This window comes from Zingiber officinale, chromosome 1A, assembly GCF_018446385.1.
Source record: "Zingiber officinale cultivar Zhangliang chromosome 1A, Zo_v1.1, whole genome shotgun sequence".
Classification (NCBI taxonomy): domain Eukaryota; kingdom Viridiplantae; phylum Streptophyta; class Magnoliopsida; order Zingiberales; family Zingiberaceae; genus Zingiber; species Zingiber officinale.
Window position 1 is genome coordinate 159,176,992 of NC_055987.1, and position 25,879 is coordinate 159,202,870.

General features: G+C 40.1%; 3 protein-coding genes across 3 annotated transcripts; all 3 read right to left on the minus strand.

Annotated features, from left to right (window-relative positions):
- Positions 1-471: 471 nt before the first annotated feature.
- Positions 472-1,493, minus strand: LOC122011792 (ethylene-responsive transcription factor ERF086-like). The gene has a single exon (XM_042568179.1). The coding sequence runs from the start codon at positions 1,456-1,458 to the stop codon at positions 556-558; it is 903 nt and encodes a 300-aa protein (XP_042424113.1). The 5' UTR covers positions 1,459-1,493; the 3' UTR covers positions 472-555.
- A 7,874-nt stretch (positions 1,494-9,367) lies between these two features.
- Positions 9,368-10,795, minus strand: LOC122005822 (leucine-rich repeat extensin-like protein 7). Its single transcript, XM_042561045.1, has one exon. The coding sequence runs from the start codon at positions 10,793-10,795 to the stop codon at positions 9,368-9,370; it is 1,428 nt and encodes a 475-aa protein (XP_042416979.1).
- A 575-nt stretch (positions 10,796-11,370) lies between these two features.
- On the minus strand, positions 11,371-16,913 carry LOC122038179 (chromatin remodeling protein EBS-like). The gene is made up of 5 exons (XM_042597812.1): positions 16,635-16,913; positions 16,206-16,548; positions 16,045-16,113; positions 12,506-12,644; positions 11,371-11,593 (listed from the first exon to the last, which is right to left on the minus strand). Exons 1-5 carry the CDS (start codon positions 16,705-16,707, stop codon positions 11,567-11,569), a joined length of 651 nt encoding a protein of 216 aa, XP_042453746.1. The 5' UTR covers positions 16,708-16,913; the 3' UTR covers positions 11,371-11,566.
- Positions 16,914-25,879: the final 8,966 nt, after the last annotated feature.

Genomic DNA, 25,879 nt, shown 5'->3' on the forward strand with positions numbered 1-25,879 from the left:
TACAGACAATTCTCAGAAAGTAACAAAAACACTCACCGTTCAGCTTGTATCTGGCATCTAAGCTAAAGTTTTCAGTGGACCTTTTGCAAGTGAGTAAGAGTAATAAAATTAACTCGGACGAACTTTTGATCTGCTTTAATGCATCACCCGGGCTCTCCTTCCAGGGGGAAAAAAAATGGTTTGAACTAATTCCCCCTCTTGCTCCAGGTACATATATATATAACTGCAAAACCAGTGAAGTGGCATGCACAGGTTTCAAAATCAAGTCTAGGAGTGTGCCTTCATTCATGTGATGCTGCTTCACCTTTTTACCAGGTAAACATAAAAATGCTCTGCTAAAAAAGATCAACACGCTCTGATAAGCAAGCACTTCGCATACTGTTAGCAAACCTGAAGAATATCACGGACAGAAAAGTTAATGCATATAACTTTCTGAATACAGACCAACAACGTTACAATCTGCGATCTTACTGAAAGCTCAATGACACTCTAGTTTTATATATATATATATATCCCATGCAGAGGTGGGTACTGAATTAGAAATTAAAGCATCAGTCAATGGAGAAACAGATCATAGGAATCAGAGATATTTGGTAGAGAGTTGCCAAGGTTATCCAAATTGATGCCATTTGAATCAGGGAAACTGAGTTCCCACACTGGCTCATCCATCCAGAATCCCTTGCTCATATCGGAGATCAACTGATCATCTGCATTAGAGTTGCTGCTGGTCGATGCTTGGCTCTGGAGTTGGGAAGTCACTGGAGGAGCGTTTGACTCAGTTGAGTGCTTGCGGGAGTTCGACGACCGGCGGCAGCTCTCCTGGACTACGCTGCTCAAGTACCCCGACCTAGTGTCATCATAAAACAGGAAGTCATCGGAAATCTCCATGTCGTGGTTCTTATTATCGGCGGCGGCCCGACGACTCGGGGCAGAGATGCTATGGCGATGGCTCTGGATTGAGAAGGCGGCGTGGTCAGCAGGTTGATCAACGGGCAGAATGCCACCGATGAGGTGGCCGTGGCGCGGTGGCTGAGGGATGTTGAAGCTTTGGGCATGGAGAGGAGGGAGGAGGGAGTACTGGAATGTGGTGATGGGAGTGTCGGAGTAAATAAAGTTGGTCCTCGCTTGACTCCCCTTCATGGCGAGGGCTGCCCTGTCGTAGGCTAGAGCAGCCTCTTGCGCCGTGTCGAACGTCCCAAGCCAATGCCTCTCCTTCGTCGTCGGGTCCCTTATTTCGGCAGCGTATCGCCCCCACGGCCGCCTCCTCACGCCGAGGAACCTACCCGGCTCTGCCGGCTTCCTCCTCCCTCTCCTCTCTCCTGAAGATGGAGAAGAGGACGACGAGGATGATGAATGAGAATTCTGAGCTTGGGAGAAGTCCATCATGGAGGTAGTAGTATCAACATTGCACCCTTGAGCCTTCACTGTTGCATTGTCAGTAGACTTGGAGGAAGACATTGGTGGAAAAAAGGGGAAGCAGGGAATGAGATTTGGTGAGGTTGCAGTGGAATGGGAGGTGAAGAGAGGCGTAGGGGATGGATTTAAAAGAGAGATGTTGGGAGGGAAAAGGACACTGTAGATGGATAGAAGATACATGCCATGGACATAATGTTCATGTCTCAGCTTCAAAAAAAAAAAATTTATATATTTATGGTAATGGAAACCATGGATTTGGATCTTTGTTGTCTTCAAATTCACTAAGATATTATTAACCAACTAATCCACTTGAAGTTTCCAAGTAATTAATCAGTGGGAACATGGGTGCATATGTGTGTGTGTGGAAATGCTAAAGAGGACAATATATATAGGATCCAACATGCATGGGCCCTCTATTCTACACTCTATTAGCTCCTTTTTCTCCACGGATTAATCGCTCTTGTTTTTAGTGAGAACTAACAGTCGATAATTAATCAGATTTGACATATGCAAGCACAAACTCGTAGCCTCGTGGAGTCTAATCACTTTATGAATCTAAATTATGATGCATGCAAAGGATCTGCCATGTGCTTCCGCATTTTAAGCGAAATATAAATGGATCAAGTTGCTTTGTGGCTTTTTGTCTGCTTCAAGGTTTTCCACTGGAGCAGTTAACTCTGCCCTCCAAAACAAATCAAGGCCTTCCTCCTTTCTATCTCTTTGCGTGTATGAATGAGGCAAGCTCGATCTCGGTAGTGACTGTCACATGAAGGAGAAGCTGCAAGGGCCCCATATATGGTCAACTCTATTTGACTAACTTAAACGTGATATTAGCATTTGGCCATTGGAGCCAACATTCATGCATGTCTCCTAAAAAGTAAAATGGAGTCAAAAAGACAAAGAGCCAATAAATAGAATGCCAAATGCATCAGCACAGATTAAGTATATATGTCATAGATATATACGAACATTGACTTCTCCACTGAGGGATTGAGAACTTTGATGCGTATGATGATGAAGATGACCTCCTTTTCCATCCTGTCCAAAGTTATACATTATTATGCTTTCAAGAGTTTGTATACGCCAGTAGTAGTTCATGTGTTCCTCTTCGACCTTAGCGTTGTCTGCCTACCCCTAATCTACAGACTAACTAAGCCAGGTGGATGAGCAGTAAATCTGCCTCATCTTAAAAGGTGTGAGGATTAGAAAGGGGTGCGTGGGATGGTGAAAATAAAAATGATGTTAGTGAATACAATCACACATAAGTGTATTTTTAAAAAATATATATATATATAAAATAAATAATATTGTGGGAAAGAGGGAGATGGAATTGTTGGCACGGGAACCAAAAGAAAGAAAGAGGGCATTACATATGGTTGTGTGGAGATCAGGAGAGTAGGAGTAGGTCGCCCGGGATTTGGGGGATGGCTTTATACTAGTTTGACTTGGGGTTTTGATGGAGGTGGCAGAAGGAACAGTGTGATTTGTCTGGCCGTGGTAGGTCGTACATGAACGTGAGGCCTGAGAGTGTGGCACTGGCGCCGGTGGGTGGCAGTGCGGACGTACCAAGTGCATGCTCCATCGATCGTGAGTCGTGACGTGCGCGTGGTGTGGAGGGGCGTGAGAACAGCGCGAGCTCGTTGGTGAGTCCGAATCAAACTCGTCGACCACAGTAATCTTGCGGTTTGCTTTGCCCCATCGGGGAAGAAATTTGTCTGTTTTTGCTGCTTGAATCTGCAAAAATCCGGTGAATTCAGGTGAGTTATGTTAAAGTATGATTGTTGAGAATTTGAATGTAACCTCAATCAAACTAGACACAGTGTATATTGCCCAACATGCAACCCTACACACAAGCTACTACCGGTCCCAAACCAAACTTTTGGGCAAATATTCATCGTGCGGTCAGCTGCCGAACAACAGTAGACAGTGGACATGCTTAATCCTCCCCCTCTTATCGCTGCGTAGGATATTCCCGACGATCATTCGTATAGCTAGCTCCATTATCGCAACGTACGTGTTGAATAATCTTCAACTCTCGAGATATTATTCAACCGTGTCGATCTCTCCTGTGAACAGTATGGATGGGGCACATCGCTTCGACTCGATCACACACACGCTGTTCCCTTTCTTTCTTTCTTTATTTTGTTTTGTTTTTTTCTTTCTTTCGGCGGTACACGTCTCGAAGAAATTATATATACATGTAGTGCGAGAGAGCAAGTTACCTAAGTACGCATAACACTGTAGCCTGTAGGACGACGCTTCTCGCAACTGTTTATCATGACAAAGATTCATCATGACAAAATCGTTTTTTGGATGTCTATTAATACTTTTCATATATACAATAGGATCCTATCAAGTCCAAAAAAGAATTTTGATTTTATTTTTAATTATATAGTTGAAGACACATAAATACACAATTAATATTTTAATTTTTCAACAATGACACTGAATGATATGTCAACAATAATATAATGATCTAATATAACATATAATATAATTTCACGGTTTGGATTTTGATATGCTACCTGACTCTAACTACCATGCATGATTGACTAAGTCGGAGCTCCCGAAATTAATCCAAATTCCGGAATTGATCCAAACATCTCGATTTCTTAATGAATCACGACTGTGATCGCGCATATATTATGGCGGCGTCCGTAACACAAATTTTTCTATATATCCTTCAGAAAATGCATGCCTCCACCGTTGACAAACTGTTGGATTTGTACCTGAATAGGTTATCACAAAAAATCAAGCAGTTAAAAGGAACAGCGAAGTGTTGGATTTATACACGCACTTGATAAAAATAAATTATAAAATTTATTAACTCACCTACTCATTAAAAGAATATAACTTCATAGCAATGGTAGAGCGGAACAAAATATTCTTAATTTTTTCAGACATCTAACGATAAAGTTTCAATTTAAATAAATTAATAAATAATTTTTTTAATAGATGATTGATCTACAAATATTAAATTGATGGATAGTTTATTATGAGTGATTTCCGACTTATTTCATAAATTTTTTTTATAAGATTAAATTGATCATCTCCTGAATTAATCGATTAATTGACATAAATTGAATATATACTTAATGTTATGTTAGATAATCTGTCGAAGATTTTGGGGTATTAGATAAATTTAAATTACACTAAATTTAATTCACTTATTTGTCGAGATTACTTGAGCAGATAATCTTAAGTTGTTAGCAAGGACTAATTACTGCTCAGTGTCGAACGCAGACTAAACAATAACAGAGTAGCAAAGCGGGTTGAGGCCGAGCCAGCAAGTGGCGGGGCGAGCAAGTGTACGACCGAGCGAACCGAGCGAGAGGTCGGACGAGTAAGCATACGACCAAGCAGACCGAGCAAGCGGCAGGACGAGTGAGCGTACACCCAAGCAAACAAAGTGGCCGAGCGAGTGAGCGGCTAGATGGGCGTGCAGTTGTGCGAATGAAGAGGCCAAGCGAATGAGCAACCGAGTGAATGAGCGGCCGAGCGAATGAAGAGTCCAAGCGGGTGAGAGACCGGACGGGCGTGCAGCCGAACAAGCAGACGAAGAGGCTGAGCGGACGAAGCAGGTAGGTGGTCGGTCGGGTAGAGCAATAAAGCAACCGAATGACCGAGGCCTGCGATGGTCGCAGTTCCCTTGAAACAGAATTCGTCTCACCTCGAGCTATGCTTCTAGGTTTATTCAAGTCGTCTATTTCCCAGGATACAACGGTTAATTGTGATTCCCACCAAGCACTGATGGTCACAGCGAATTAAGTGATACTCGACTACTATCACGGACACTCTGCCAAGCAAGAGTTGCACGACAGAGAAAGAGGGGAACGTAGGTGGAGAGCTTTTGCTTTTTGTATGCGTAACCTTTTGCCTGTAGTCGCAGTCTCCTGATATAAGAGCTTAGACTAATAAGTAACTTTAATGATCATATATTATTCTCTCTGCTGTGAAACACCAACATTTTGCTCAGTTACATTAATTTCTAATTAATACATCCGTTATACCCTAAATAAGCAGCAAAAAAGGTCTATGTGGTAAAATATTGATTGTTCTACTTGGGTAAATTTTGGCTCAACCAGTCTGGCATTTAGACCGCACAGGTCGTGCTCACACACGAGACAATTTGATTTAGTATAAAACAAGCCTTAGATTTGCACCCACGCGTGAGAGAGAGTTTCTCCTTATACATTTGTTCACATCATTAATATATGTGAATCAATATAAATCAACTAAAATACCTTCAAAATTTCAATATAGAATTAAAGTCACATTCACAATAGAATCTCTTTCTTATTTCATCTCTTCTCTATTCATATCACATATATCCAACATGTCAACTAAAAAAACCTATAGCATGGCTTCCATGAGATTTATGTTGAAGTATTTGCGTAGAGTATCATGCATTCCCTCCGGATCGATTTGGCTAGCCCAAGTCACTTTTTTTTCCCATGAAGAATCTTCACAGGAAACAATTGAAGATTCTATAATGAAGTTTTAGATACTCATTTCATATAAAAGAGTTTAAAATTTTAGACATGCATCTTTTGTAATAAAAAAAAAGAAAGGGAAAAAAACTCCAAGATAGATCTACCAATGAACCAGTAGATCTTTCCTTCCTCAATTTTAGAAAGACAAATGATGCAATGATAAAGAGGGTCCACTAAATGTGGGTCAAATAATAGAGATAACAGTCAATGTAGAGGTCAAAATCAAGAAGGTCAACACCAAAGGACCAATAAGCTCACCAAAAGGTGGTCGAGCGGAACTCTACAGCAGTGGCTGATCCGGCGTAAAGTTTCCGACCGACAAAAGCTAGTCCAAGCAGAACGCCAGTACATCCAAGATCATGAGGTGCTCGTCACGGAGCAGAGGATCGTTGGGACGACCGAAGCGTTAATCCAATTGGGCGATAACAAGGTGCTATACCCAGCCATCACAAGAAAGAACAGTAGAAGCCGACCGATCGGAGGAGTCCCAACCATACGATCACCCCGCTTGGCCGAACAGCGGGATTATTATCGTATCTCTCAATATTCTTTTGGGAGATAGTGTCGCTGGCATGTGGCATGGTCAACAAGCGGATCGTATGATTGAGGTTTCTACTGTCTTGTCAGGGATAGACATGCCCTGTTATGGTATGGTGTCAGAGGCACTTTCCTAACATGTCCTTTCATGAGAACGTGCCCACAACCAATTGGAGAACGTGCTCATGCCTCGAGGAGTGTGTATGTTGCCCACCAGGGCATTATATAAAGGAGGTTCATACACCGGCAGAGGTACACGTTATTCACTATTCACGCCCGTGTCTACTGTTGCTCCATCTTTTACATCTTTCTAGTGACTGACTTGAGCGTCAGATGACCAATTCCGGGGACCCCTTCCTTGACTCGGCATTGACGTTTCTTGTGTTATAGAGCAAAGTCTACATCCGGTCAACACAGCAGCCACATCCCCACGATTTTTGAACAGGATCCGAAACGCAAAGATGGAGGACGCTAGACGACTCACCACGGTGACTTTGACAAAAAGAAGAGCTAGATATGCTGATACAAGTCCGAGCAATAAAAATGCTAGAGCAACAACAACATGCACTGGTTGAGCGCTAGGTACAGGAGCCCGCGACCTCATCAGTGGGTCATAAAATCGGATATGAAGACCGAGCGAAGCATGTAGCCGTTCGGGGATAGAGTAAGAAGCCAACCGACACATACGAAGACGCACCCAATGCACCGATCCCCTTCCATCGAGCATTGTTCCACACTCCATCAGAGGAACTAGGCTAGGCAGATGAGGAACGAGGATCCTCCTCGGACGACGTACTCATTCGGGACATGCGTAAAGGGAAAATACCAAGGATTGATGATTCGCCCGAGCGGAACAATCAACAATTCTCTCAGGGGATCTTGGACGACCCTCTGCCAAAACACTACATCCCACCAACGATCGAGGAGTACAACGGAACGACCGATTCGGATGACCACTTGGCCAAGTTTGATAACGCGACCATACTTCATCAGTACACCGACAAGGTGAAATGTCGAGTCTGCCTCACGACTTTCTCCGAATTGGCGCAATGCTAGTTCAGGAGATTACCGAACGGATTAATCCATATCTCCAAAGACTTTTGAGCGGTGACTATAAACCCTAGTCTTCGTCAACAGTCGAGCGGTGACTATAAACTCTAGTCTTTGTCAACAGTTGAGCGGCGACTATAAACCCTTGTCTTCGTCAACAGTCGAGCGACGACTATAAACCGTAGTCTTCATCAACAGTCGAGCGACGACTATAAACTCTTGTTTTCGTCAATAGTCGAACGACAACTATAAACCTTTGTCTTCGTTAACAACCACGCGACAGCTTTAAACCTGAGTCTGCGTCAACAACAGTTGAGCGGCGACTATAAACTCATGCCTACGCATCAACAGTTGAGCGACGATTATAAACCCAAGTCTACGCATCAACAGTCGAGCGACGACTATAAACTAGAATCGACGACGAATAATAGCCGAGCGACGACTCTAAAACCAAGCCGACTATGGATAAAGCCGAGCGGCTTCCATGAAGTCTGAAAGTAAAAGTAACAGATCGAGTAGTAACTAAAGCAAATACACCTGCTACAATATAGTCGTCTGACTAATGTTGGAATGAGCATCCAGACGTCTTAGAAACTAGTTAAATCGACGATCGGGAAAATAGTAAATTATACTTAGAGAAATTTCACAAAACAACCTTGATTGACACAAATATCTTACTATGATATAGACGAGAGGTCGATCCACCACTAGGCTTATGAGGAGCTCGGGACAAAAAGAGGAATGACCAGTTGACAAATTAGATCTTTGGGTTGGAGATAGAATTTTGATGCTCAGTATATCTGAACTGCGCTTGGGCTCAAGTTAATAAACTAAAGTCGAACAGCGATTAGAAGATATGAGCCGACCGACATCCAAAGCACAGAGAATATCCAATCGGAGGAGGTCATCCGATGCAGTACTTGTCCAGTCAGTCGGACTTGCAGCCTCCTTCGACTAGACTTGAGGGAAAGACTTGTGAAGCAGTGATAAAGAGGGACCCACTAAGTGTGGGTCAAAGGATGGAGATAGCAGCTGACGTGGAGGTCAAAGTCAAAGAGGTCAATGCTAGAGGACCAATGAGCTCACCAAAAGAGGGCCGAGCGAAACTCTACGGCAGTGGTCGATCGGGCGTAAAGCTTCCAACCGGCAAAAGATGGTCCAAGCAGAACACCCGTACATCCAAGATCATAAGGCGCTCGTCACGGAGCAGAGGACCGTTGAGACGACCGGAGCGTTAGTCCGGTCGGGCGATAGCAAGCTGCTATACCAGTCACCACAAAGAAGAACAGCAGAGGTCGACTGATCGGAGGAGTCCCAGCCAATCGGTCACCCTGCTTGGCCGAATAACGGGATCATTGTCGTATCTTTCAATATTCTTTTAGGAGATAGTGCCGCTAACACGCGACATGGTTAAGAGGCGGATCGTATGACGGAAGCTTCTACTGTATCAGGGATAGACATGTCCAGTTAAGGTATAGACACTTTCTTGACAGATCCTTTTATAGGATAATTTGGAGAACGTACCCATGATCAATTGGAGAACGTGTCCATACCTCGAGGAGAGTGCACATCACCCACTAGGGTACTATATAAAGGAGAGTTCATATACTGACGAAGATACGTGTTATTCACTATTTACGCCTGTATCTATTGTTGCTTCATCTTTTTCTCTTTCCGATGACTAATTTGAGCATCGGACTCGGAGGGTCAACGCCGAAGACTCCTCTAACTCGAACCGACATTTTTTTGTTACAAAATGGAGTGGAGTGTACGTCCGATCAACACAACAGTCACATTTTCAACTTAACATCTCTATGATTTTCGACAGTATCAACAAACAAATTAAATCCTTCCCAATTCTTCTCTCCAAGTCAATTATCTTTCATCATGGGAGGTGGTGGCGATGCATAACCGAACCCGCCAACTGGCGGAAGGGATGCAGCAGGTTGCTGTTCCAATACAATCCGATGCGACGACGGTGACAAGGATGAAGGCGCTGGAGAATAACTCGAACGCCCTGAAGGTATCTCGTTCTTCTGCTCGCTGCAACTCGCTGAATGTTCAAACGCCGCGACAGCGAATTCCTCCTTTCTTCTCTCTTCTTCTTCTTCTCCTTCTTCTTCTCCATCAATACAATTCAACCCGCGGTCAAATTCGACCTTCCCCGGCCGCTGACATTCCAGTCTGTTGCCGTTGAAGTAATTGGAAGAGTATGTGAAGTTATCGAGTTTCTTCAACTGGCATATGCCATGCGGCAGAGTCCCTGTCAATTTATTGTTTGCGACATTGAGTTGCTCCACGTTTTGCAACCCCTCGATCATCTTCTCTGGCAACACTCCGGTGAACGAGTTCAAACTTAGGTCCAGCACCGCAACGTTGATGAGTGACCCGAGCTCCAGCGGCAAGCATCCACTGAAGCTGTTGTTGCCGATGACGATCTCATTCAAAGTTTGGTTCATATTTCCTATGCTTTTCGGAATGCCGCCTTCGAAGTTGTTGTTGGCTAGCACCATCGCAGAGAGCTTCGAGTTACCTATGTTTATCGGCAACGTGCCGTTGAATCGGTTGTTGTTGATGAGCAGAGCATCAAGATCCTTGTCGAAGAGCTCTGGCGGCAGCACCCCTTCGAAGTTATTGTACCGGAGGTCGAGGTACTTGAGATTCGGCAGCCGGAGCACCTCCTCCGGGAACGGCCCGTGGAAGCCGTTGTTGCTGAGGTCGAGCTCTTGGAGGTGCACCAACTTGGATAGCTTCTGGGGAATTTGGCCGCGGAACTTATTGGAGTTGAGGTGGATGAGAGAGACCTCGTGGAAGAGGCTGAGCTCCATGGGGAGGTGGCCTTCGAGGTCCGCTCTATTAAGGTCGATGCCAGCGACGGCGTGTCGGGTGGGGTCGTCGAGCGAGGGGGTGCAGACGATGCCGTTGTAGGTGCACACATCGTCGCCGACCCAATTGCCAGTGAAGTTGTGAGGGTCGGAGACGATGGCGCTCTTCCACGCGCGGAGCGCGGTGTGAGCGCGCTGAAGCAGGGGATTGGCGATATGGCTCACCGCGGAGGGATCGGAGAGTTGGCCAACGTTGGAATCGGATGGGATGCGGGCTTCAGGGAAGAATTCATTCAGGTCAGAGGCATCATCATGTCTTTGGTTGTTGCCACATATCTTTGGAGTGTGAGAGAGGGTTTTGGCGTGGTCTTCTGCGACGCCATGCGAGGTGGTAGTGAAAGGAAGCAAGAAGATGAAAGGGAAGGAGAGGAAGAGGAAAAGGATGAAGGAATTCGGACGAAAGGAAGGAAACATCTTGTGGGATGGAAGGTGGAGGAGAAATGGAAGGAGAAGGTGGATGAAGGAGAAGCTGGTTTCTAAATGTAGGAAAGAATGTATGGATGTTCTAACACTTAGGGCAGTTAAGTTGGTTGGTTTCATTTTAGCAAGTTACCCGGTGCAAGGCTAATTAGTCACGCGGTCAAGCAAGGTGCCCGATTGCATAATTCTTCACTAAAAGAAAAGATTAATCGAACGAATTTCATGCACTATAAGGAATAAAAGTATACAACCAATAAATGGCTAAGAAACTGATACCAAATTCTCAGCGGCTTTATTATGCAATGACTTCAGTGTCCTTAGATATGATTGAATTGATTACTCGTTAATGAAAAAAAAAACATATAGCATTTTGATAACTATATATGTTTATGCAATAATAATAATAAAAATAATTTGATGCCATACGTGAGACAATATTTATGCTTTGACATCAAAACCCATGATAACACATTCATCGTCAATGAAGATTCTGAGGTATAACATGCCTTTTGCAAGCATTATAAGCTCATTTTCTTTTCTTACCAGATAGATATTTTTGCAGTAGAAGATAGAGGAAAAATCAAAGGTGATTTGGGTACAAAGATCACCACCTTAGTGATTCATAATAGTTTCTCGAGTTCAAAAACATGACACTGGTTGTTTAGCAGTCTATGCACTGCACTGTACATTCCCAGACCCAGAAAGATGACAACCTTTTCATAAAATGAACAAATCCTAAAGGAGCCAAATCTACAGCATTTGCAGTTACCTCTTTCGCCTCTTCGATTCAGCCTACATAAATAGGAACGGAAATGGATCATGTTTACTTAAACATTGTCTAAAACTACACATAATTTCACGTGGATGAAGTTTCAGTTTCTTGGCCATGTTATATAAAAGGGAAAATGGATGAACATCTTCAACTTCATTACCATATCAAAGACGAAAGAAACTCATATTTCCTAATCTGTTAACACCGAAAAGTGCAGAAATGGAGCGAAACGGAAACATAGAATATGGTATTGAAATTTGCACTAAAGGAAATTTCCTACGGCAGAATCAACATAGATGGAGCCTAGTACTAAACAAGTATTGAAGTTTGTATAGACCTTCAACCTACAGAGATTATCAACGAAATCCTGTATATATAAATATATAATCAGAGAGCATGTACTAATACCAACGGTTGTTTAGTCTATGGTAAGCAAACTAGACCCAGAGAACTTTCAACCAAAAGCATAGGGTTTGAATCCATATATCAGTATTATTAGGAGGGCTCTATCCTTGCCCCTCCCGCCTCAAACAGCGATTACCTCTCATCCAATGTCTATCTAATTGACTATTAAGCAAAGGTTAGTGAGAGGAAATGACTCAAGAGATGACAACCTACAGACGGATGCTCAAGGTCTTCAGACAACAATTCAAAGGTTGCTGGGCTATGACCAGAGCGAGGCACTTGGCAATGCCATGCATGGTACATCTTATATGGTTGGCCTGCAATGGGGCCGTTTTTTAGGGTTTGTCTTTTGATATGGAGGGTTGTTTTAGGAAAATACAAACACATGTATATAGAGCATTGAACATCTAATCAGATCTAGCAATTCGCTAGAGTTGATAAATGTTCAAGGCTCCAGTCAATTATTGTATACAGCTTTTGTTGAGTAATACGTCATTTACTTATCAAAAAAAAGTTAGTGAGCTCACCTTTGTCTCAGAATCCGGTGAAGCTGCAAACCCATTCATAGATCTTTTAACATCATTTTGAGAGCCACAGCCCGAGCACAGAAAATAATCCAACTTTTTTGCCTGCTCAATTGTCATGCCCATGCAAGATGGGTGGAACCTGTCCATAAAATCAGTTTTTAACATGTCAGCCACACAAATAAACCAATTTTGCTTAAAGGGGGAAGGTGATACTAAGAGTAAATGAATACACTTGAGAACAGTAAAGAAGCAAACAAAGATACACTTTGCAAAAGTTGGAAAGTATTGTGATGTTTTGATTGGTCTCTTGATTATACAGAAATAGTGCTATCAGTGCCAACTAAGATAAGGAAGCCTATGGTTAGTAGTAAAAAGCATCAGTTGTGGAGATTGCGCACTATGGGTAGATCACTGTATCAGTGCTAGTACCATGAAGCATCCATGCATATACTCTTGACCAAAGGTAACAAACAGTAAGAGAATTCCACTTGGGGGAAGATGGAATCAGATGGTCTAAATAGAATTTTTCTAAAACTTATCCCTATTATATGAAATCACAGAGAATGCAAGAGCATTTTTGTCACAATACCAAAAAGGTAAAACTTGTCAAACATACAAGGATAAAGTAATAGTTGAACTAATAATGGACAGAATTGACTAGGGAGATATCTGATAAACCACGATCCAAGCCAAATCATAAACAAGAATCTATTTTGAAGTTCATATCTCCAGGATGACATATTGCCTAGACAGATACGTGGAGCACCTGTAACTGTAAGTAAATATAACTGACAAATAAAGTAATTTCAAAGCTAATTTAAACAGGAAAAAATGAAAACAACATTTAAACATTGGTTTCATCATTAGCAACTAAATGAAAATCCTTGATATAATTTGCATAAGTGATACATAGCTTCAGATGTGAATCTAAAAATGGATAGGTAAAAACTGTAAAATGAGACCAATATATGTTAAAAACTTAATTTGGACCACCTTTATATCCTAGAATAAGCAATCCATACATAAAAAGAGAAAGCATAAAACAATACATATTAATCAACCTAAGATGGATTAGAGTTTTCAAGTGATACAGGCTGAAGATTGTTTGATGAAACTAGTCAATAATTACACCATATGGTGGCCAGCATGTCAGTTGATCATTATACTCTATGAAACCACATCAAATATGCAAATATCATCTCTATGTAATTGGAGTGCATATTGAACTGATCCCCTCACCATATATTATTGCCAGTATGCAATATGCAATGTAGGGCCTCACTACAAGGGCATATATGATACATCTACACAGCCACATAGTAAAACAGTGAACAAAATACACTGAACTTTTCCACAAAAATATAAACAAAAGGAAAAGGAAAGAAGTCTAAGATCAGGTAAAAGGATATGATGTAACATAATATTACGGAATTTTTTAGATTGTGTTGCATATAAGAGGAACCACAACAGTTAAATATTCAAAAAAGTAACTATATGTTGACACAATAAATGCAACTTAAGAGACAAAACTGAAGTAGCACCAATGCTTCTCAGATCATCTCTTTTATGTGAAATGTTAAATCGAGAAACAGGAAATATTGAGGAGACACATTTGTAGGAATTCAACATGATAAAGAAACCTTGACTCTTTTAACATTGTAATGGCTATTAAAACTGGGCTAGGTAGATACCAATCTGATTGATCACACACCAGTTCTATACCATCACAAAGACTCGTTAGTCAATCTCATTAAACTTCCACAAAGCTACCATGATCATCTTAAATGACGACCATCGAATTGAACTACAACCAGTTTCATGGGCTGTGGAGTGAAGTTAATGTTTGTAACAGGAAAAGAATTCTAATCACATTCTCAGCAGATAAATAAACCTCTAGCATCAAGTCTGATCCAAAATACTAAAAATAAGGCTGGTAACCCATGCTACTTCACATTATCAAAAATGGTCAAATGAACGACCTCGTCCTCAGAACTGTTATACGTGGACCAATTGAAATAATAGATTATTCATCTCGGGTGAAAGTGTACTGCACTATTTCAGTAACAAAATATAAAGCATCTCCTTTGTCAAATTGTTTCTTTTCTGTTTCAATAAAACGAATCTTCACTGCTTTGAAAAATAAGATTAATAAACAGCTGCTAAAGAAGAAGAACTGAGAACATGTTGTTGCTGCTACTGTTATTGTTTTTTGAGCTAAGTACATGCCTATTGTAGAAGGGGCTTAGCTTGACCAAATAAATTTCAAAGGTTAACCTTCCTTTTTCCATAAAAGTATGCCATACAAATTGCCCAGCCTAACGAAACAGAGACAACAAGACAAGTTATAACCAAAATTCAAAGAATTGTATGACATCAGCAAGCAGATGAGTCATTGCATTGTGCCCACCAAGTCCTGGCCTAGTGCATTCGAGGTATATTGGACCATTTACCCTTTTATATTAATATTTTGAACTAAAATCGACGTATATTATAACTTTTATAGTCAATGAGAAATTCATCATCATAAAAATTCATAATAAGATATATATAGTACTGGAGTTATCACTGAGACAATGAATTTTAAAGATTATGATGAATATTGTGTTGCCTTGTACGTGACTTCAAAATACCAAGACCACCATGAGGCTCGTTAGAAATACTAACTAGGCCACTAAAGGAAGCAAATATGCTGATGTTGTACTGTTAAACATATTATGATCCTTTTAAACATCACTAAAATATTCAAATTGGAACTTGTCAACCGAAAGACTCTACTCCACTAAGGAATGCAACAATTAAATGGAATTTCCTGGATATCCCTCCCAATATTAAAAAATTATTCATATAGCATGCTCATTTTATGTAGTATGCAACTGTAAAATATAGTAGGGTGACATTTTTGGTGTGGTTCCATTGACAAAAGAAAGGATAATGCAAATTTTAATGTATGTCATCATAGGAGACGTGTGCAATTTACATATCCATCGCATTTTCAGTTACTTGGTAAGTGGCAATTTTCTACCTAAACACAATTACGTCATACATAACATCCATGCTGCAAATTAAAAGCTAGAGTAGAATAAAACAATATATTGAATGAAACATCAGTCATCCACCATAAAAAAAGAAGGAAACATTTGTAATTTACACAATGTTATTTAGTTGTGTAATTGACTGAAGAGCACAATGGATAGTTTGGATAAGGAAAACTTCAGCTCAAAAAAAAGAGAATGGTGTAAAAATATAAAAAACAAAATATTAACCACAACACTTTCCTAAAAGCGTAAACTTCTAGAATCAATTTGTCTAAAAGTTTAAGTAAAATAGTTATATTGAAATGAATTCATCACTTGGCTTAACAAGAGAAAAATGATACGCAGAACTACATCGCTGGAAACACAGACTAAGAAAATAGACATCTAAGATATTCAGCTGAAGTTGCATGAGGACTTCCATAACCAGACAATGAGATCAAGTAAGCTGGGTGCAGTAGAGGAAAAACAATAACGAATCTGAAAGAAGATGTAAAAGTTTCTTACCAGTCCTTGCACCCCTCACACTGAACCATAAGATCGTCAGGGTTGTAAGGCATCTCACACTTGCAATACCTAAAACGCAAGAAAACACTCGACCCATGGGCATACAATCCAATGATAATAATAGTAATAATAATAATGTAGTCAATTAATCAATGCCCTACACAGCGACTCGGTCAGGGGTGAAGGCACCGGTGGCAGCTTTGTACTCGAAGCGGCAGAAGTAGTCCTCTGTGCCAACATTCTCGAGCTTGGTGTAGTTCTTGAAGGTGTGGACTACGCACCTTCCCTCAATCGTGTGCGCACTCTGCACATCGTAATGGTCGGAGAGGAACAACTCCTTGGCGCCGTGGAACTGCCGGCGACCGCCAATGGACTCCTCAGGGCGGTAGTACCACCGCACATGCACCTGCACGTTGTTGCGGTGGTCCGCCTCGATCTTCTCCACCCGCGCAACGTAGGGAGGCTTCTCCGACTCCGCCGGCCGCATCAGCACGCAATCCCCAACTGGTACACAAACAGAAACAACAACAGAGGAAACAGTGAGAAGCCAAAAATCAAACGGAGAACAAGGCACGAATATGAAGAAATACCTTTGACAATCTTGTTGGATCCTTTAATGGTGTAAGAATCGAGGTCTTTCTTGCCAGGCTTCGTCTTGGCCATCAGCTGAAACTTGTAGAACGCGCGATACAGAAATCTAACGATCAAAGAACCTCTTTTGTTGGCCTCGACGGTATGAAGCTACGAGAGGGGGCAGAGGGATTCGAACCCTAGAGAAGTGGAGAGAGAGAGAAGGGTAGGTAGAGAGAGAAAACAAAGGGAGGAGAAGAGCGAAGAGAGCGCGTGTCGACTCAGGTTCCGACAGGAAGTAGCGGAAGTGACCGAGAAATAGTAAATAGGCTGAGGCCTAAGGCCGCCAGGTAATGGATTGCGGGTCGGATCTTGTCGGACTTGCGGCCGATCCAGCCCAGTACAACATAATAATTGTGGGTCGTACGGCCGCCCGGGGACTATTTACCCAAAAACACCTCTAGTAATTTAACTTTAACCAAGCTCCCTTTTCGGGTTTTTTTCCACTGAAATAAGAAATGCACTCAAACAGATTGTTTTAAAAATTAACTTGTAAATATTTAGGGTGGTAATATTGCAATGTTTCTCATATTATAAGGAAATAATGTGAGATGAGAAAAAGACAAAATAAGCATGGGTTCGGTAGAAACAAATACCAAAAATTATTATTATTATTATTATTATTTTATAAATTCTCCATTTGACAGATGACCCGCCCTTCAAATTTTGATAAAAGTGTTTTTACGAAGTCGCGATCGAATAAAAATAATAATTGGGAGATTTCTGTAAATGAGAATGATTTTTCTTTTCCCATAATATTATTTGATTTAAAAGAGTCGGAAGATGAACGGATCCAAATTGTTGGGTTAAGCCAAATTCAAAAATCAGATTACAAACTAATTTCAAATGTCTTTTCTATTTTTACAAAATGTACTGTTCAATTTCATCTCAAGTACGATTCATTGTACCATTTTATGGATTCACAAATCTTATGTAATGTTGTTAATGTTTTATTGATTTTCATATCATCCAAAAATATATAAATATGGATGAAGTATTAAGTTTGTAACTATGTGATGTAACAACAAGAAGTCTAATACAAAGAAATCTTATTTGCTTCATAATCTTCTATTTTCCATAAATTCCTTGCTTTAGGTACTTGTCATTCTTCTTCCATCAAATTGATATCACAGCTATAACCAACAATCTCATTTTTCTTGTACCTTGATTCAATGATAAAAAATTTACTTATTGGAGCACTCTCATAAGATTATGTCTTGAATCACAAGACTTATAGGATGTTATTGAAGGAGTACCAAACGAAGGAGATCAATTAACTGAACCATAGAAATATTTTGAAGAGCAAGAAGCAAAAGGGTACAAAAGCTCTTTTTCAAATTTATCAAGCCCTTAAAATGTCAGTATAGGAAAGGATTTCAAAAGCATCAAGTGCTCAAAGAGCATGGTAGATTATACAAACAACTTATTCTGACCCAGACCAAGTGAAAAAGGTACAGTTACAGTCTCTACGATCATATTTTGAAAAATTAGAGATGAAAGACAATGAAAAATTTTCAAAGTACTTCACACGAACTAGTTCTATTGTGAATCAAATGACATTAAATGAAGAAATCATGGAGATCCAAAGAGTGGTGGAGAAAATCTTGCGAAGTCTATCAAGCAAATTTGATCATGTGATAGTCACTATTGAAGCATCATAGGATCATTCACTAATGTCCTTGGAAAGTTTGCAAGGAATATTGGAAGCTCATGAGGTTAGAATTCTTTAACGAAGTCCTCTTATTTCTTCTTCAAATCAAGCTTTGAAATCCATGTTCACATCCATGAGAGGTCGTGACTCTTATCATGGACATGGAGGAGGTCAAAATTAAAGAAGAGGTGGAAGATTTTCTTACCAACAATCACGAGAAAAAAAGGAACAAAGAGTTTCAAAAAAAGGAGAAACATTTTTCTTACAATTTCCAAAGAGAAGAGGGCATGGGAATTACAAATGTACAAAACCTTATATTGAATGTCATTATTGTCATAAGCCAAGACATAAAATAAATGATTGTTGGGAAAATATCTGGAGAAAAAATGTGAAGCTGGCTTAGTACATGAAAATGAACTTTAAAATTCTGAAGCTTTATTGATTGCTAGTGATGGAAATATTGAAAATATTTGGTACTTGGATATCAGTGCAAGTCGGCATATGACTGACAATAAACGCTTATTTTCAACGCTAGTAGAAGTTAACTATGGCCAAGTAACTATTGGAGACGCTAAATTCTAGAAAATTGATGGAGTAGGAGAAATCTCTTTCAAAACAAAGTCTGGAAAAATTGACAAAATATCCAAAGTTTTTTATGTTTCTAGTTTCCAGAGTAATCTACTTAGTGTTGGTCATTTATTGAGAAAAGATTTTGATATTCATTTTGCGAATAAGTATTGCACCATAAAAAAAAAGGAAAATCAATATGTGGAAAAGATCAGTTTGGACTCAAATAATTTATTTCCTCTCAAAATCGATATTATAAATGTTACTTATTATCTTACTGCTAATGAAGAAATTTCTAAGTTGTGGCATGACAGATTTAGGCACCTGAATTTTCAAAGCTTGAAGGAGTTAGCAAGCAAAAATATTGTTCAAGGACTTCTTATCATTTATGGGATAAGTGAAGTCAGTGAAAAATGTCAGCTTGGAAAGTAGCATCGAGAGACATTCCCATCTAAATCTAAGTGTAATCACATTCATCATTGGAACTTGTCCACACAGATCTTTATGGACCCATGGGTGTACCATCTCTTGGAGGTAACTTAAACATCTTATTATTTGTTAATGATTACATCAAAAAAAACTTCGATATATTTTGTTAAAGAAAAATCAGAAGGTCTCTCTTTCTTTGGAGTCTTCAAATGTTAAGTGGAAAAATTTTCTAACTATCAAATAAAAAATCTAAGAAGTGACTAAGGGTGAATTCTTATCTTCTTTAAGAACTAAACTTGATGACAAGTCTGAAGCATTTTTATTAGATATATCGAAAGAAGCAAAGCTTATAAGTTTTACAATCCAAAAATTTTAAAAAAATTTGTGATGAGCAGGGATGCCCACTTTAATGAAAAAGCTTCTTATGCTTTCTTATATTTGGCAGGTTTATCAAGTTGGGAAATTATTGAATTTGAAGATGATTCTTCATCAATACAACCTGATATTCCTGAAAGAAACATGTTTCCATCACCATTGCAAAGAAAAACAAGAAGTTTGAGAGATATTTATAATGAGACTGAAGAGGTAAATGTGACAGATCAAGTCTTTTTTTGCATTCTTTGCAGGAGAAAATCAAATCACATATGAAGAAGCATCAAAAGAAAAGAAATGGGTTCATGCTATGAATGAAGAAATAAGCTACATCGAGAAAAATGTTACATGGGAGCTTACTATTTTACCGCCATACAAATCTCCAATTGGTGTGAAATGGATCTTTAAGACTAAACCAATCTAGATAGCTCCATCAATAAATACAAAGCAAGATTGGTTGCAAAGGGATACAAACAAAAAAAAAAAGGTAAAGATTTCAATGAGGTATTTGCTCCTGTTTCTAGACTTGATACAGTCAATTAATTATTGCTCTTGCTGCTCAAAATGGTTGGCAATTATTTCAAATGGATGTCAAATCAGCTTTCTTAAATGGTTTTCTTTAAGAAAAAGTTTATCTTGAACAACCACAAGATTTTGTGAAAATGGGTGAAGAAGATATAAGCTTGGAAATGCATTATATGGGTTCAAGCAATCGGCTTGTGCATGGTATAGCCGAATTAATGATTATTTTATCAAATATGGTTTTGATGTCCTTTTGAGCATACTCTTTATATCAAGAAAAATTTTGAAGGTGATATTATGCTTGTGAGTCTCTGTGTGGATAACCTTATCTTCACTAGAAATAATCTAAAGATATTGACAGATTTTAAGAATTTCTATGATGAATGAGTTTGAAATGATAAATTTGGGTGAGCTGCATCATTTTCAAGGCATTAATGTCCAACAATCAGGAGAAGGAATTTTTATCTTACATGGACACAATGCAACTCAAATTCTTAAGAGATTCAAGATAGAAAATGCAAATCCAATGTCAACCTCGTGCATCACGGGTTTGACGCTAAGTAAGAATGGTGAAGGAAAGATGGTGAATCCAACCATATTTCGAAGCCTAGTTGGGAACTTGATGTATCTCGCTACCACTAGACATGACATTATGTACATAATAAGTTTGATTAGCAAGTTTATGGAAAAACCTTATTCAAATTATTGGGAAGCGACAAAAAGAGTTCTTCGATATGTTAAAAGAACTATTAATTATGGCATCTTCTATAAGTCACATGTGTCTATCAAACTTGTTGGCTATACAGATAGTGATATCGAAGGAAGTATTGATGATTCTCGAAGTACTTTCAGTTATATTTTCAATCTTGGTAGTAGAGCAATCTCTTGGTGTTCAAAGAAGCAACAAATTGTAGCACTTTCAACTATCGATATGGAAAAACTTTATTCAAATCATTAGGAAGCGGAAAAAGGGTTCTTCGATATGTTAAAGGAACTATTAATTATGGAATCTTCTATAACTCACATGTGTCTATCAAACTTGTTGGCTATACAGATAGTAATATTGGAGGAAGTATTGATGATTCTCGAAGTACTTCTAATTATATTTTCAATCTTGGTAGTGGAGCAATCTCTTGGTGTTCAAAGAAGCAACAAATTGTAGCACTCTCAACTATCGATATGGAAAAACCTTATTCAAATCATTGGGAAGCAGTAAAAAGGGTTCTTCAATATGTTAAAGGAACTATTAATTATGGCATCTTCGTTTCATTGTCTTGATGCTTTCTTTAGCCCACATCTAAACTTCTTAAGTCTACATGCGTTATTTTCTTGGCCTTCAGCAATGTAACCTTTTGGCTGTACCATATAGATTTTTTCATCAAAATTACCATTAAGGAAAGTTATTTTTACATCTATTTGATGTAATTCTATGTCAAATTGTGTTACCATAGCTAGGATGACATGTATTGATACAAAATTCACAACTGGGGAGAATATTTCTTTAAAATCAATACCCTTCAGTTTGGTATATCCTTTTGCAACTAAATAAGCATTGTATCGATTAATTGAATCATCTGCTTTCCTCTTTATCTTGAGAATCCACTTATTTTCAATCGTCCTTCGACCCAGAGGAAGATCGACTAAATCTCAAACTTGATTCTTTCTCATTGATTTCATCTCCTCGTCTATTATAATTTTCTATTTTTTGTTAGGATCGATGGTCGCGGCTAGAGAGGGGGAGTGTGAATAGCCGACCTCAAATCGTTCGTTTCTTTCTACAAATCAAGGTTAGCGCAGCGGAAATAAAAATAATAGAAACGAAAGCGGAGAAATCAAACCTCAACACGATGATGTAACGAGGTTCGGAGATAAACTCCTACTCCTCGGCGTGTCCTTAAGGTGGACGAAGCCTATCAATCCGTCGGTGGATGAGACCCCGGGAAAATCGGCTAATAACAACTCCTTCTGGGTGGAGAAACCTCGCCACAATAACTTGCAACAACAAGATAGAAATACAGCAAGAAATACAAACAATATGAATGTAAAACACCTTGATTGCCTTCGACTGGTTTCCGTTGACGAAGCAGCAACTTCACGGAAGAACAGCAGCAGCTGACCAGCCGGGGAAGCTCACACGAAGCTTCAAGCAGAAGCGAGCTCAGCAAAGCTCAGATCACAGCAGTGAAGAAGAAGAAGCAGAAGCTTCGAACCAGAAGAAGAAGAAGCAGTCGCCTAGAAGCCCTCGATCTCCTTTTATAACCTACACTGCAAAGAGGACAGCGAAGAAGACGGAGATAGACGTTGTCACTCACAACGGATAGTTCTGGATCGATCAGGCTCCATCCTGATCGGTCCACAGAGCTCCTGATCGGTCATGGGGACCGATCAGGCTAAGCCCTGATCGGTCTACAGACCGATCAGGCTAAGCCTGGACCTTTCTGTGCTTAAGGTCTGGACCGATCAGGCATGCTCTTGATCGGTCCAGCTTCATCCTGATCGGTCCTGAGGACCGATCAGAGCTTTCTCTGATCGGTCCAGGGACCGATCCCCTTCCTTTTCTCCTGAGCTTCTTGCCTTCTGATTGTTGTTTCCTGATCGGTCTGCAGACCGATCAAATAACACTCAGTAGGCTACTGTTTGGTTACTGATCGGTCACCAGACCGATCCAGATACCCAGTGTATCACTGGATCGATCCACTGATCGATCCAGAGCTTGGTTTTTGCCCAAACCAAGTCTCAAGCCTTCCAAATCAATATCCGGTCAACCTTGACCTATTGGTATCTCATGCTTAGCATCTGGTCACTCCCTTGACCTGCTAAGACTCCCTACCAAGTGTCCGGTCAATCCCTTTGACCCACTTGGTCTTTCCAACACCAGATGTCCGATCATCCTTGATCCATCTGGATTTTTCCCTTGCCCGACTTCACTCACCAGGACTTTCACCTAGCTTCACTCACTAGGACTTTTACTTGGCTTCACTCACCAGGGTTTTCCATCTGCCCGGCTTCACTCACCAGAACTTCCAAACTGCCTAGCTTCACTCACTAGGTCTTTCCCCTGCCTGGCTTCACTCACCAGATCTTTCTCCAACTGCCTAGCTTCACTCACCAGGACTTTCTCCAACTGCCTGGCTTCACTCACCAGGACTTTCACTTTCACCTAGCTTCACTCACTAGGATTTTCACCTGGCTTCACTCACCAGGATTTCCCGACTGCCTGGCTTCACTCACCAGGACTTTCCGAACTGCTTGGCTTCACTCACCAGGACTTTCACTTTCACCTAGCTTCACTCACTAAGATTTTCACCTGGTTTCACTCACCAGGATTTCCCGAACTGCATGGGTTCACTCACCAGGACTTCCAGTCAAGTATCCGGTCAACCTTGACCTACTTGACTCTCCTTCATCCAACCTGATCAGACCCTGATCAGTATCTCTCCGCATGGACAACTGCACCTGCATTGTCCATGTCTACATGTCTTTCTGTATTGTCAAACATCGAAACCATGACCAAGGTTTACGCTTGGTCAACTAGGTCAACCTTGACCTACTGGAAATTGCACCAACATTTTTCTCTTACTGAGCTTCTCAAAGCTTCCTCAACTGTCCAAGGTTCCTTATCGTCAACTCGGAGAATCATCAATGCCTCATTCTCAATATCAAACCTTCTCTGAGGAATAATCTAATGACTATTTCTTTGTAGGTTAGACTATTAAGAAACTAACTCATTCAGTGGCAAATTACTCTCATTAGGTTGACTAGATTCAGGCATCTCCTGATTTATTGATAAAGGAACATTATCCTCCTCTGATACCAACTGTAACACCCCACCCTCCACTCTACTAGTCTGTGAGGGTGGGACGTTACTATACTATTAACTTTACTTAACTAGTGTTGCTCACATGTTGATAATTATACTTATAACTCTTTACAAACTCGAAACATGCAATAAGTAACAGCTAGAAACATAAATAACTCATCTAATACATTCTACTCAATTATTTGTTCTCAACTAAAACTATATATATTAATCTGAACATGCTAAAACTATATATTAATCTGAACATGCATGCAACAATAATACAACTCAGATAGTGGAACTAATGTGTATAGCAAATAAAAGGAAGAATTCTAAAACTTAAAATATTCAATGAACAAATCCAGCAATATGAAAGAATAATCCCAACAGTCTAAATACAAAATCTTAATGAATTCTTAAGCAAAATCCCATGGCTTCCATAGTCCAGACATCACACATCCATCCACACCTCCTTGTCGCCTTCCTTTACTATAGCTTTCCTTTTCCTTTATCTGCAGTAAGAGGAAATGCAACTATAAGCAGATGCTTAGTAAGCGCTATCTAACTCACAAAACTCGAATATGCATGTGAACAAGAAGGAATTTAAAAACTGAATACTTTAAAAGAAATACTACTCATGCTCTTCTAATAACAAGGAAATCAAAACAGACTGAAATGCTAAACATGTAAAGCTGCTCATCTAATAGCAAATAACAGCAAGGAAACCAAACAACATGCTAGAATAGAAGAAAACTAAACTTGCTGATTTTTAAACTTATGGGAAGCTTATTCCATTTGTTCAAAACTTATACTTTTATACTTCAAAATAATAATAATCTCTTGGGCCCAGGCTTAGTACCATTTGCGTGCTCCCTAATAGAAACTGAGGTAGCGAGCCACCAGTCCTATGAGGGTAAAGACCTTGGTCTTACCAGGGCCAAGACCTCGGAATTGGTCACCTGGATTTATTTAACGACAACCTTGGAAGTCGGGTACTAGCCCTTTTCAAATAAAATACCTATTATCTTTTATTACTTCTAATATATAATGCCTCGACATTTCTTCAAGCACTAGGCGTGCTGCTGATCCTCAAATGCTGGAATTTGGGATCAAAATTAAGACCTTGGTCTTCCTTTACCTATAATTACTCATAAATGTACATGTACAAAATCCGGAGCAAGATAAGGAGCTGTTCTTATAACAATTGACTCTAGATACAAGAAATCTAAAACTGAAGCTTACAACTGAGATATCAAAAACTGCATGCTTATAAATAACACCGTTCATGCGTATTGAGGTAGCAAGGAAACTTAAATCTATATGCTTGGAATAAATGGTAGTAAGGAAGCAAATCTAAACCACATGCTAGAATAAAGGCTGTCTAGGCTTGTTAAAATAACAAGAAATTTGTACTGAAATACTGAACACCACAGAAAGTCCTAAAATCTCATGCTTGAGTCAAACAACAAGATCTAAACTGAAATACTAAAGCCATAAGAACAAACTGAAAACTAGGGTTCAGATTATAACACTTGAAGCAATCAATCAACATGCATGCTAGGGTTCCACGGCTACCACAATCTTTGCAGCAGCAAGGAAAAAACATCTCAGAACTACTCTTACTGCAGGTGAGAGCACTTACCTTTGCGTTCTTGGACTCACCACCGAAGAAGAAGGCTTCTAGGGTTTGCGGGGAGGCTCGCTGTTCAGTGATCTCTTCGCGTCTGCGTGCTCCCCTCGACGAGACAGTCACGAACGTGTGAAGATCTCACGAAAATACCCTTGGTCGATCGCCGGAGACGAAGCCCTAGCTTCGGCTTCGTTTTCGCCCGAGAGGGAGTCGACGCCGTTCGCGAGCGAGAGGA

Excerpts from the sequence above, each read along its gene's own strand:
- LOC122011792 (XM_042568179.1), bottom strand. The coding sequence starts at position 1,458 with ATGTCTTCCTCCAAGTCTACTGACAATGCAACAGTGAAGGCTCAAGGG.
- LOC122005822 (XM_042561045.1), bottom strand. The coding sequence starts at position 10,795 with ATGTTTCCTTCCTTTCGTCCGAATTCCTTCATCCTTTTCCTCTTCCTC.
- LOC122038179 (XM_042597812.1), bottom strand. The coding sequence starts at position 16,707 with ATGGCCAAGACGAAGCCTGGCAAGAAAGACCTCGATTCTTACACCATT. Across the intron at positions 16,114-16,205 it reads ACCCCTGACCGAGTCGCTGT|GTATTGCAAGTGTGAGATGC; the intron begins GTAGGGCATTGA and ends CTTGCGTTTTAG. Across the intron at positions 12,645-16,044 it reads TGTGAGGGGTGCAAGGACTG|GTTCCACCCATCTTGCATGG; the intron begins GTAAGAAACTTT and ends TTTTATGGACAG.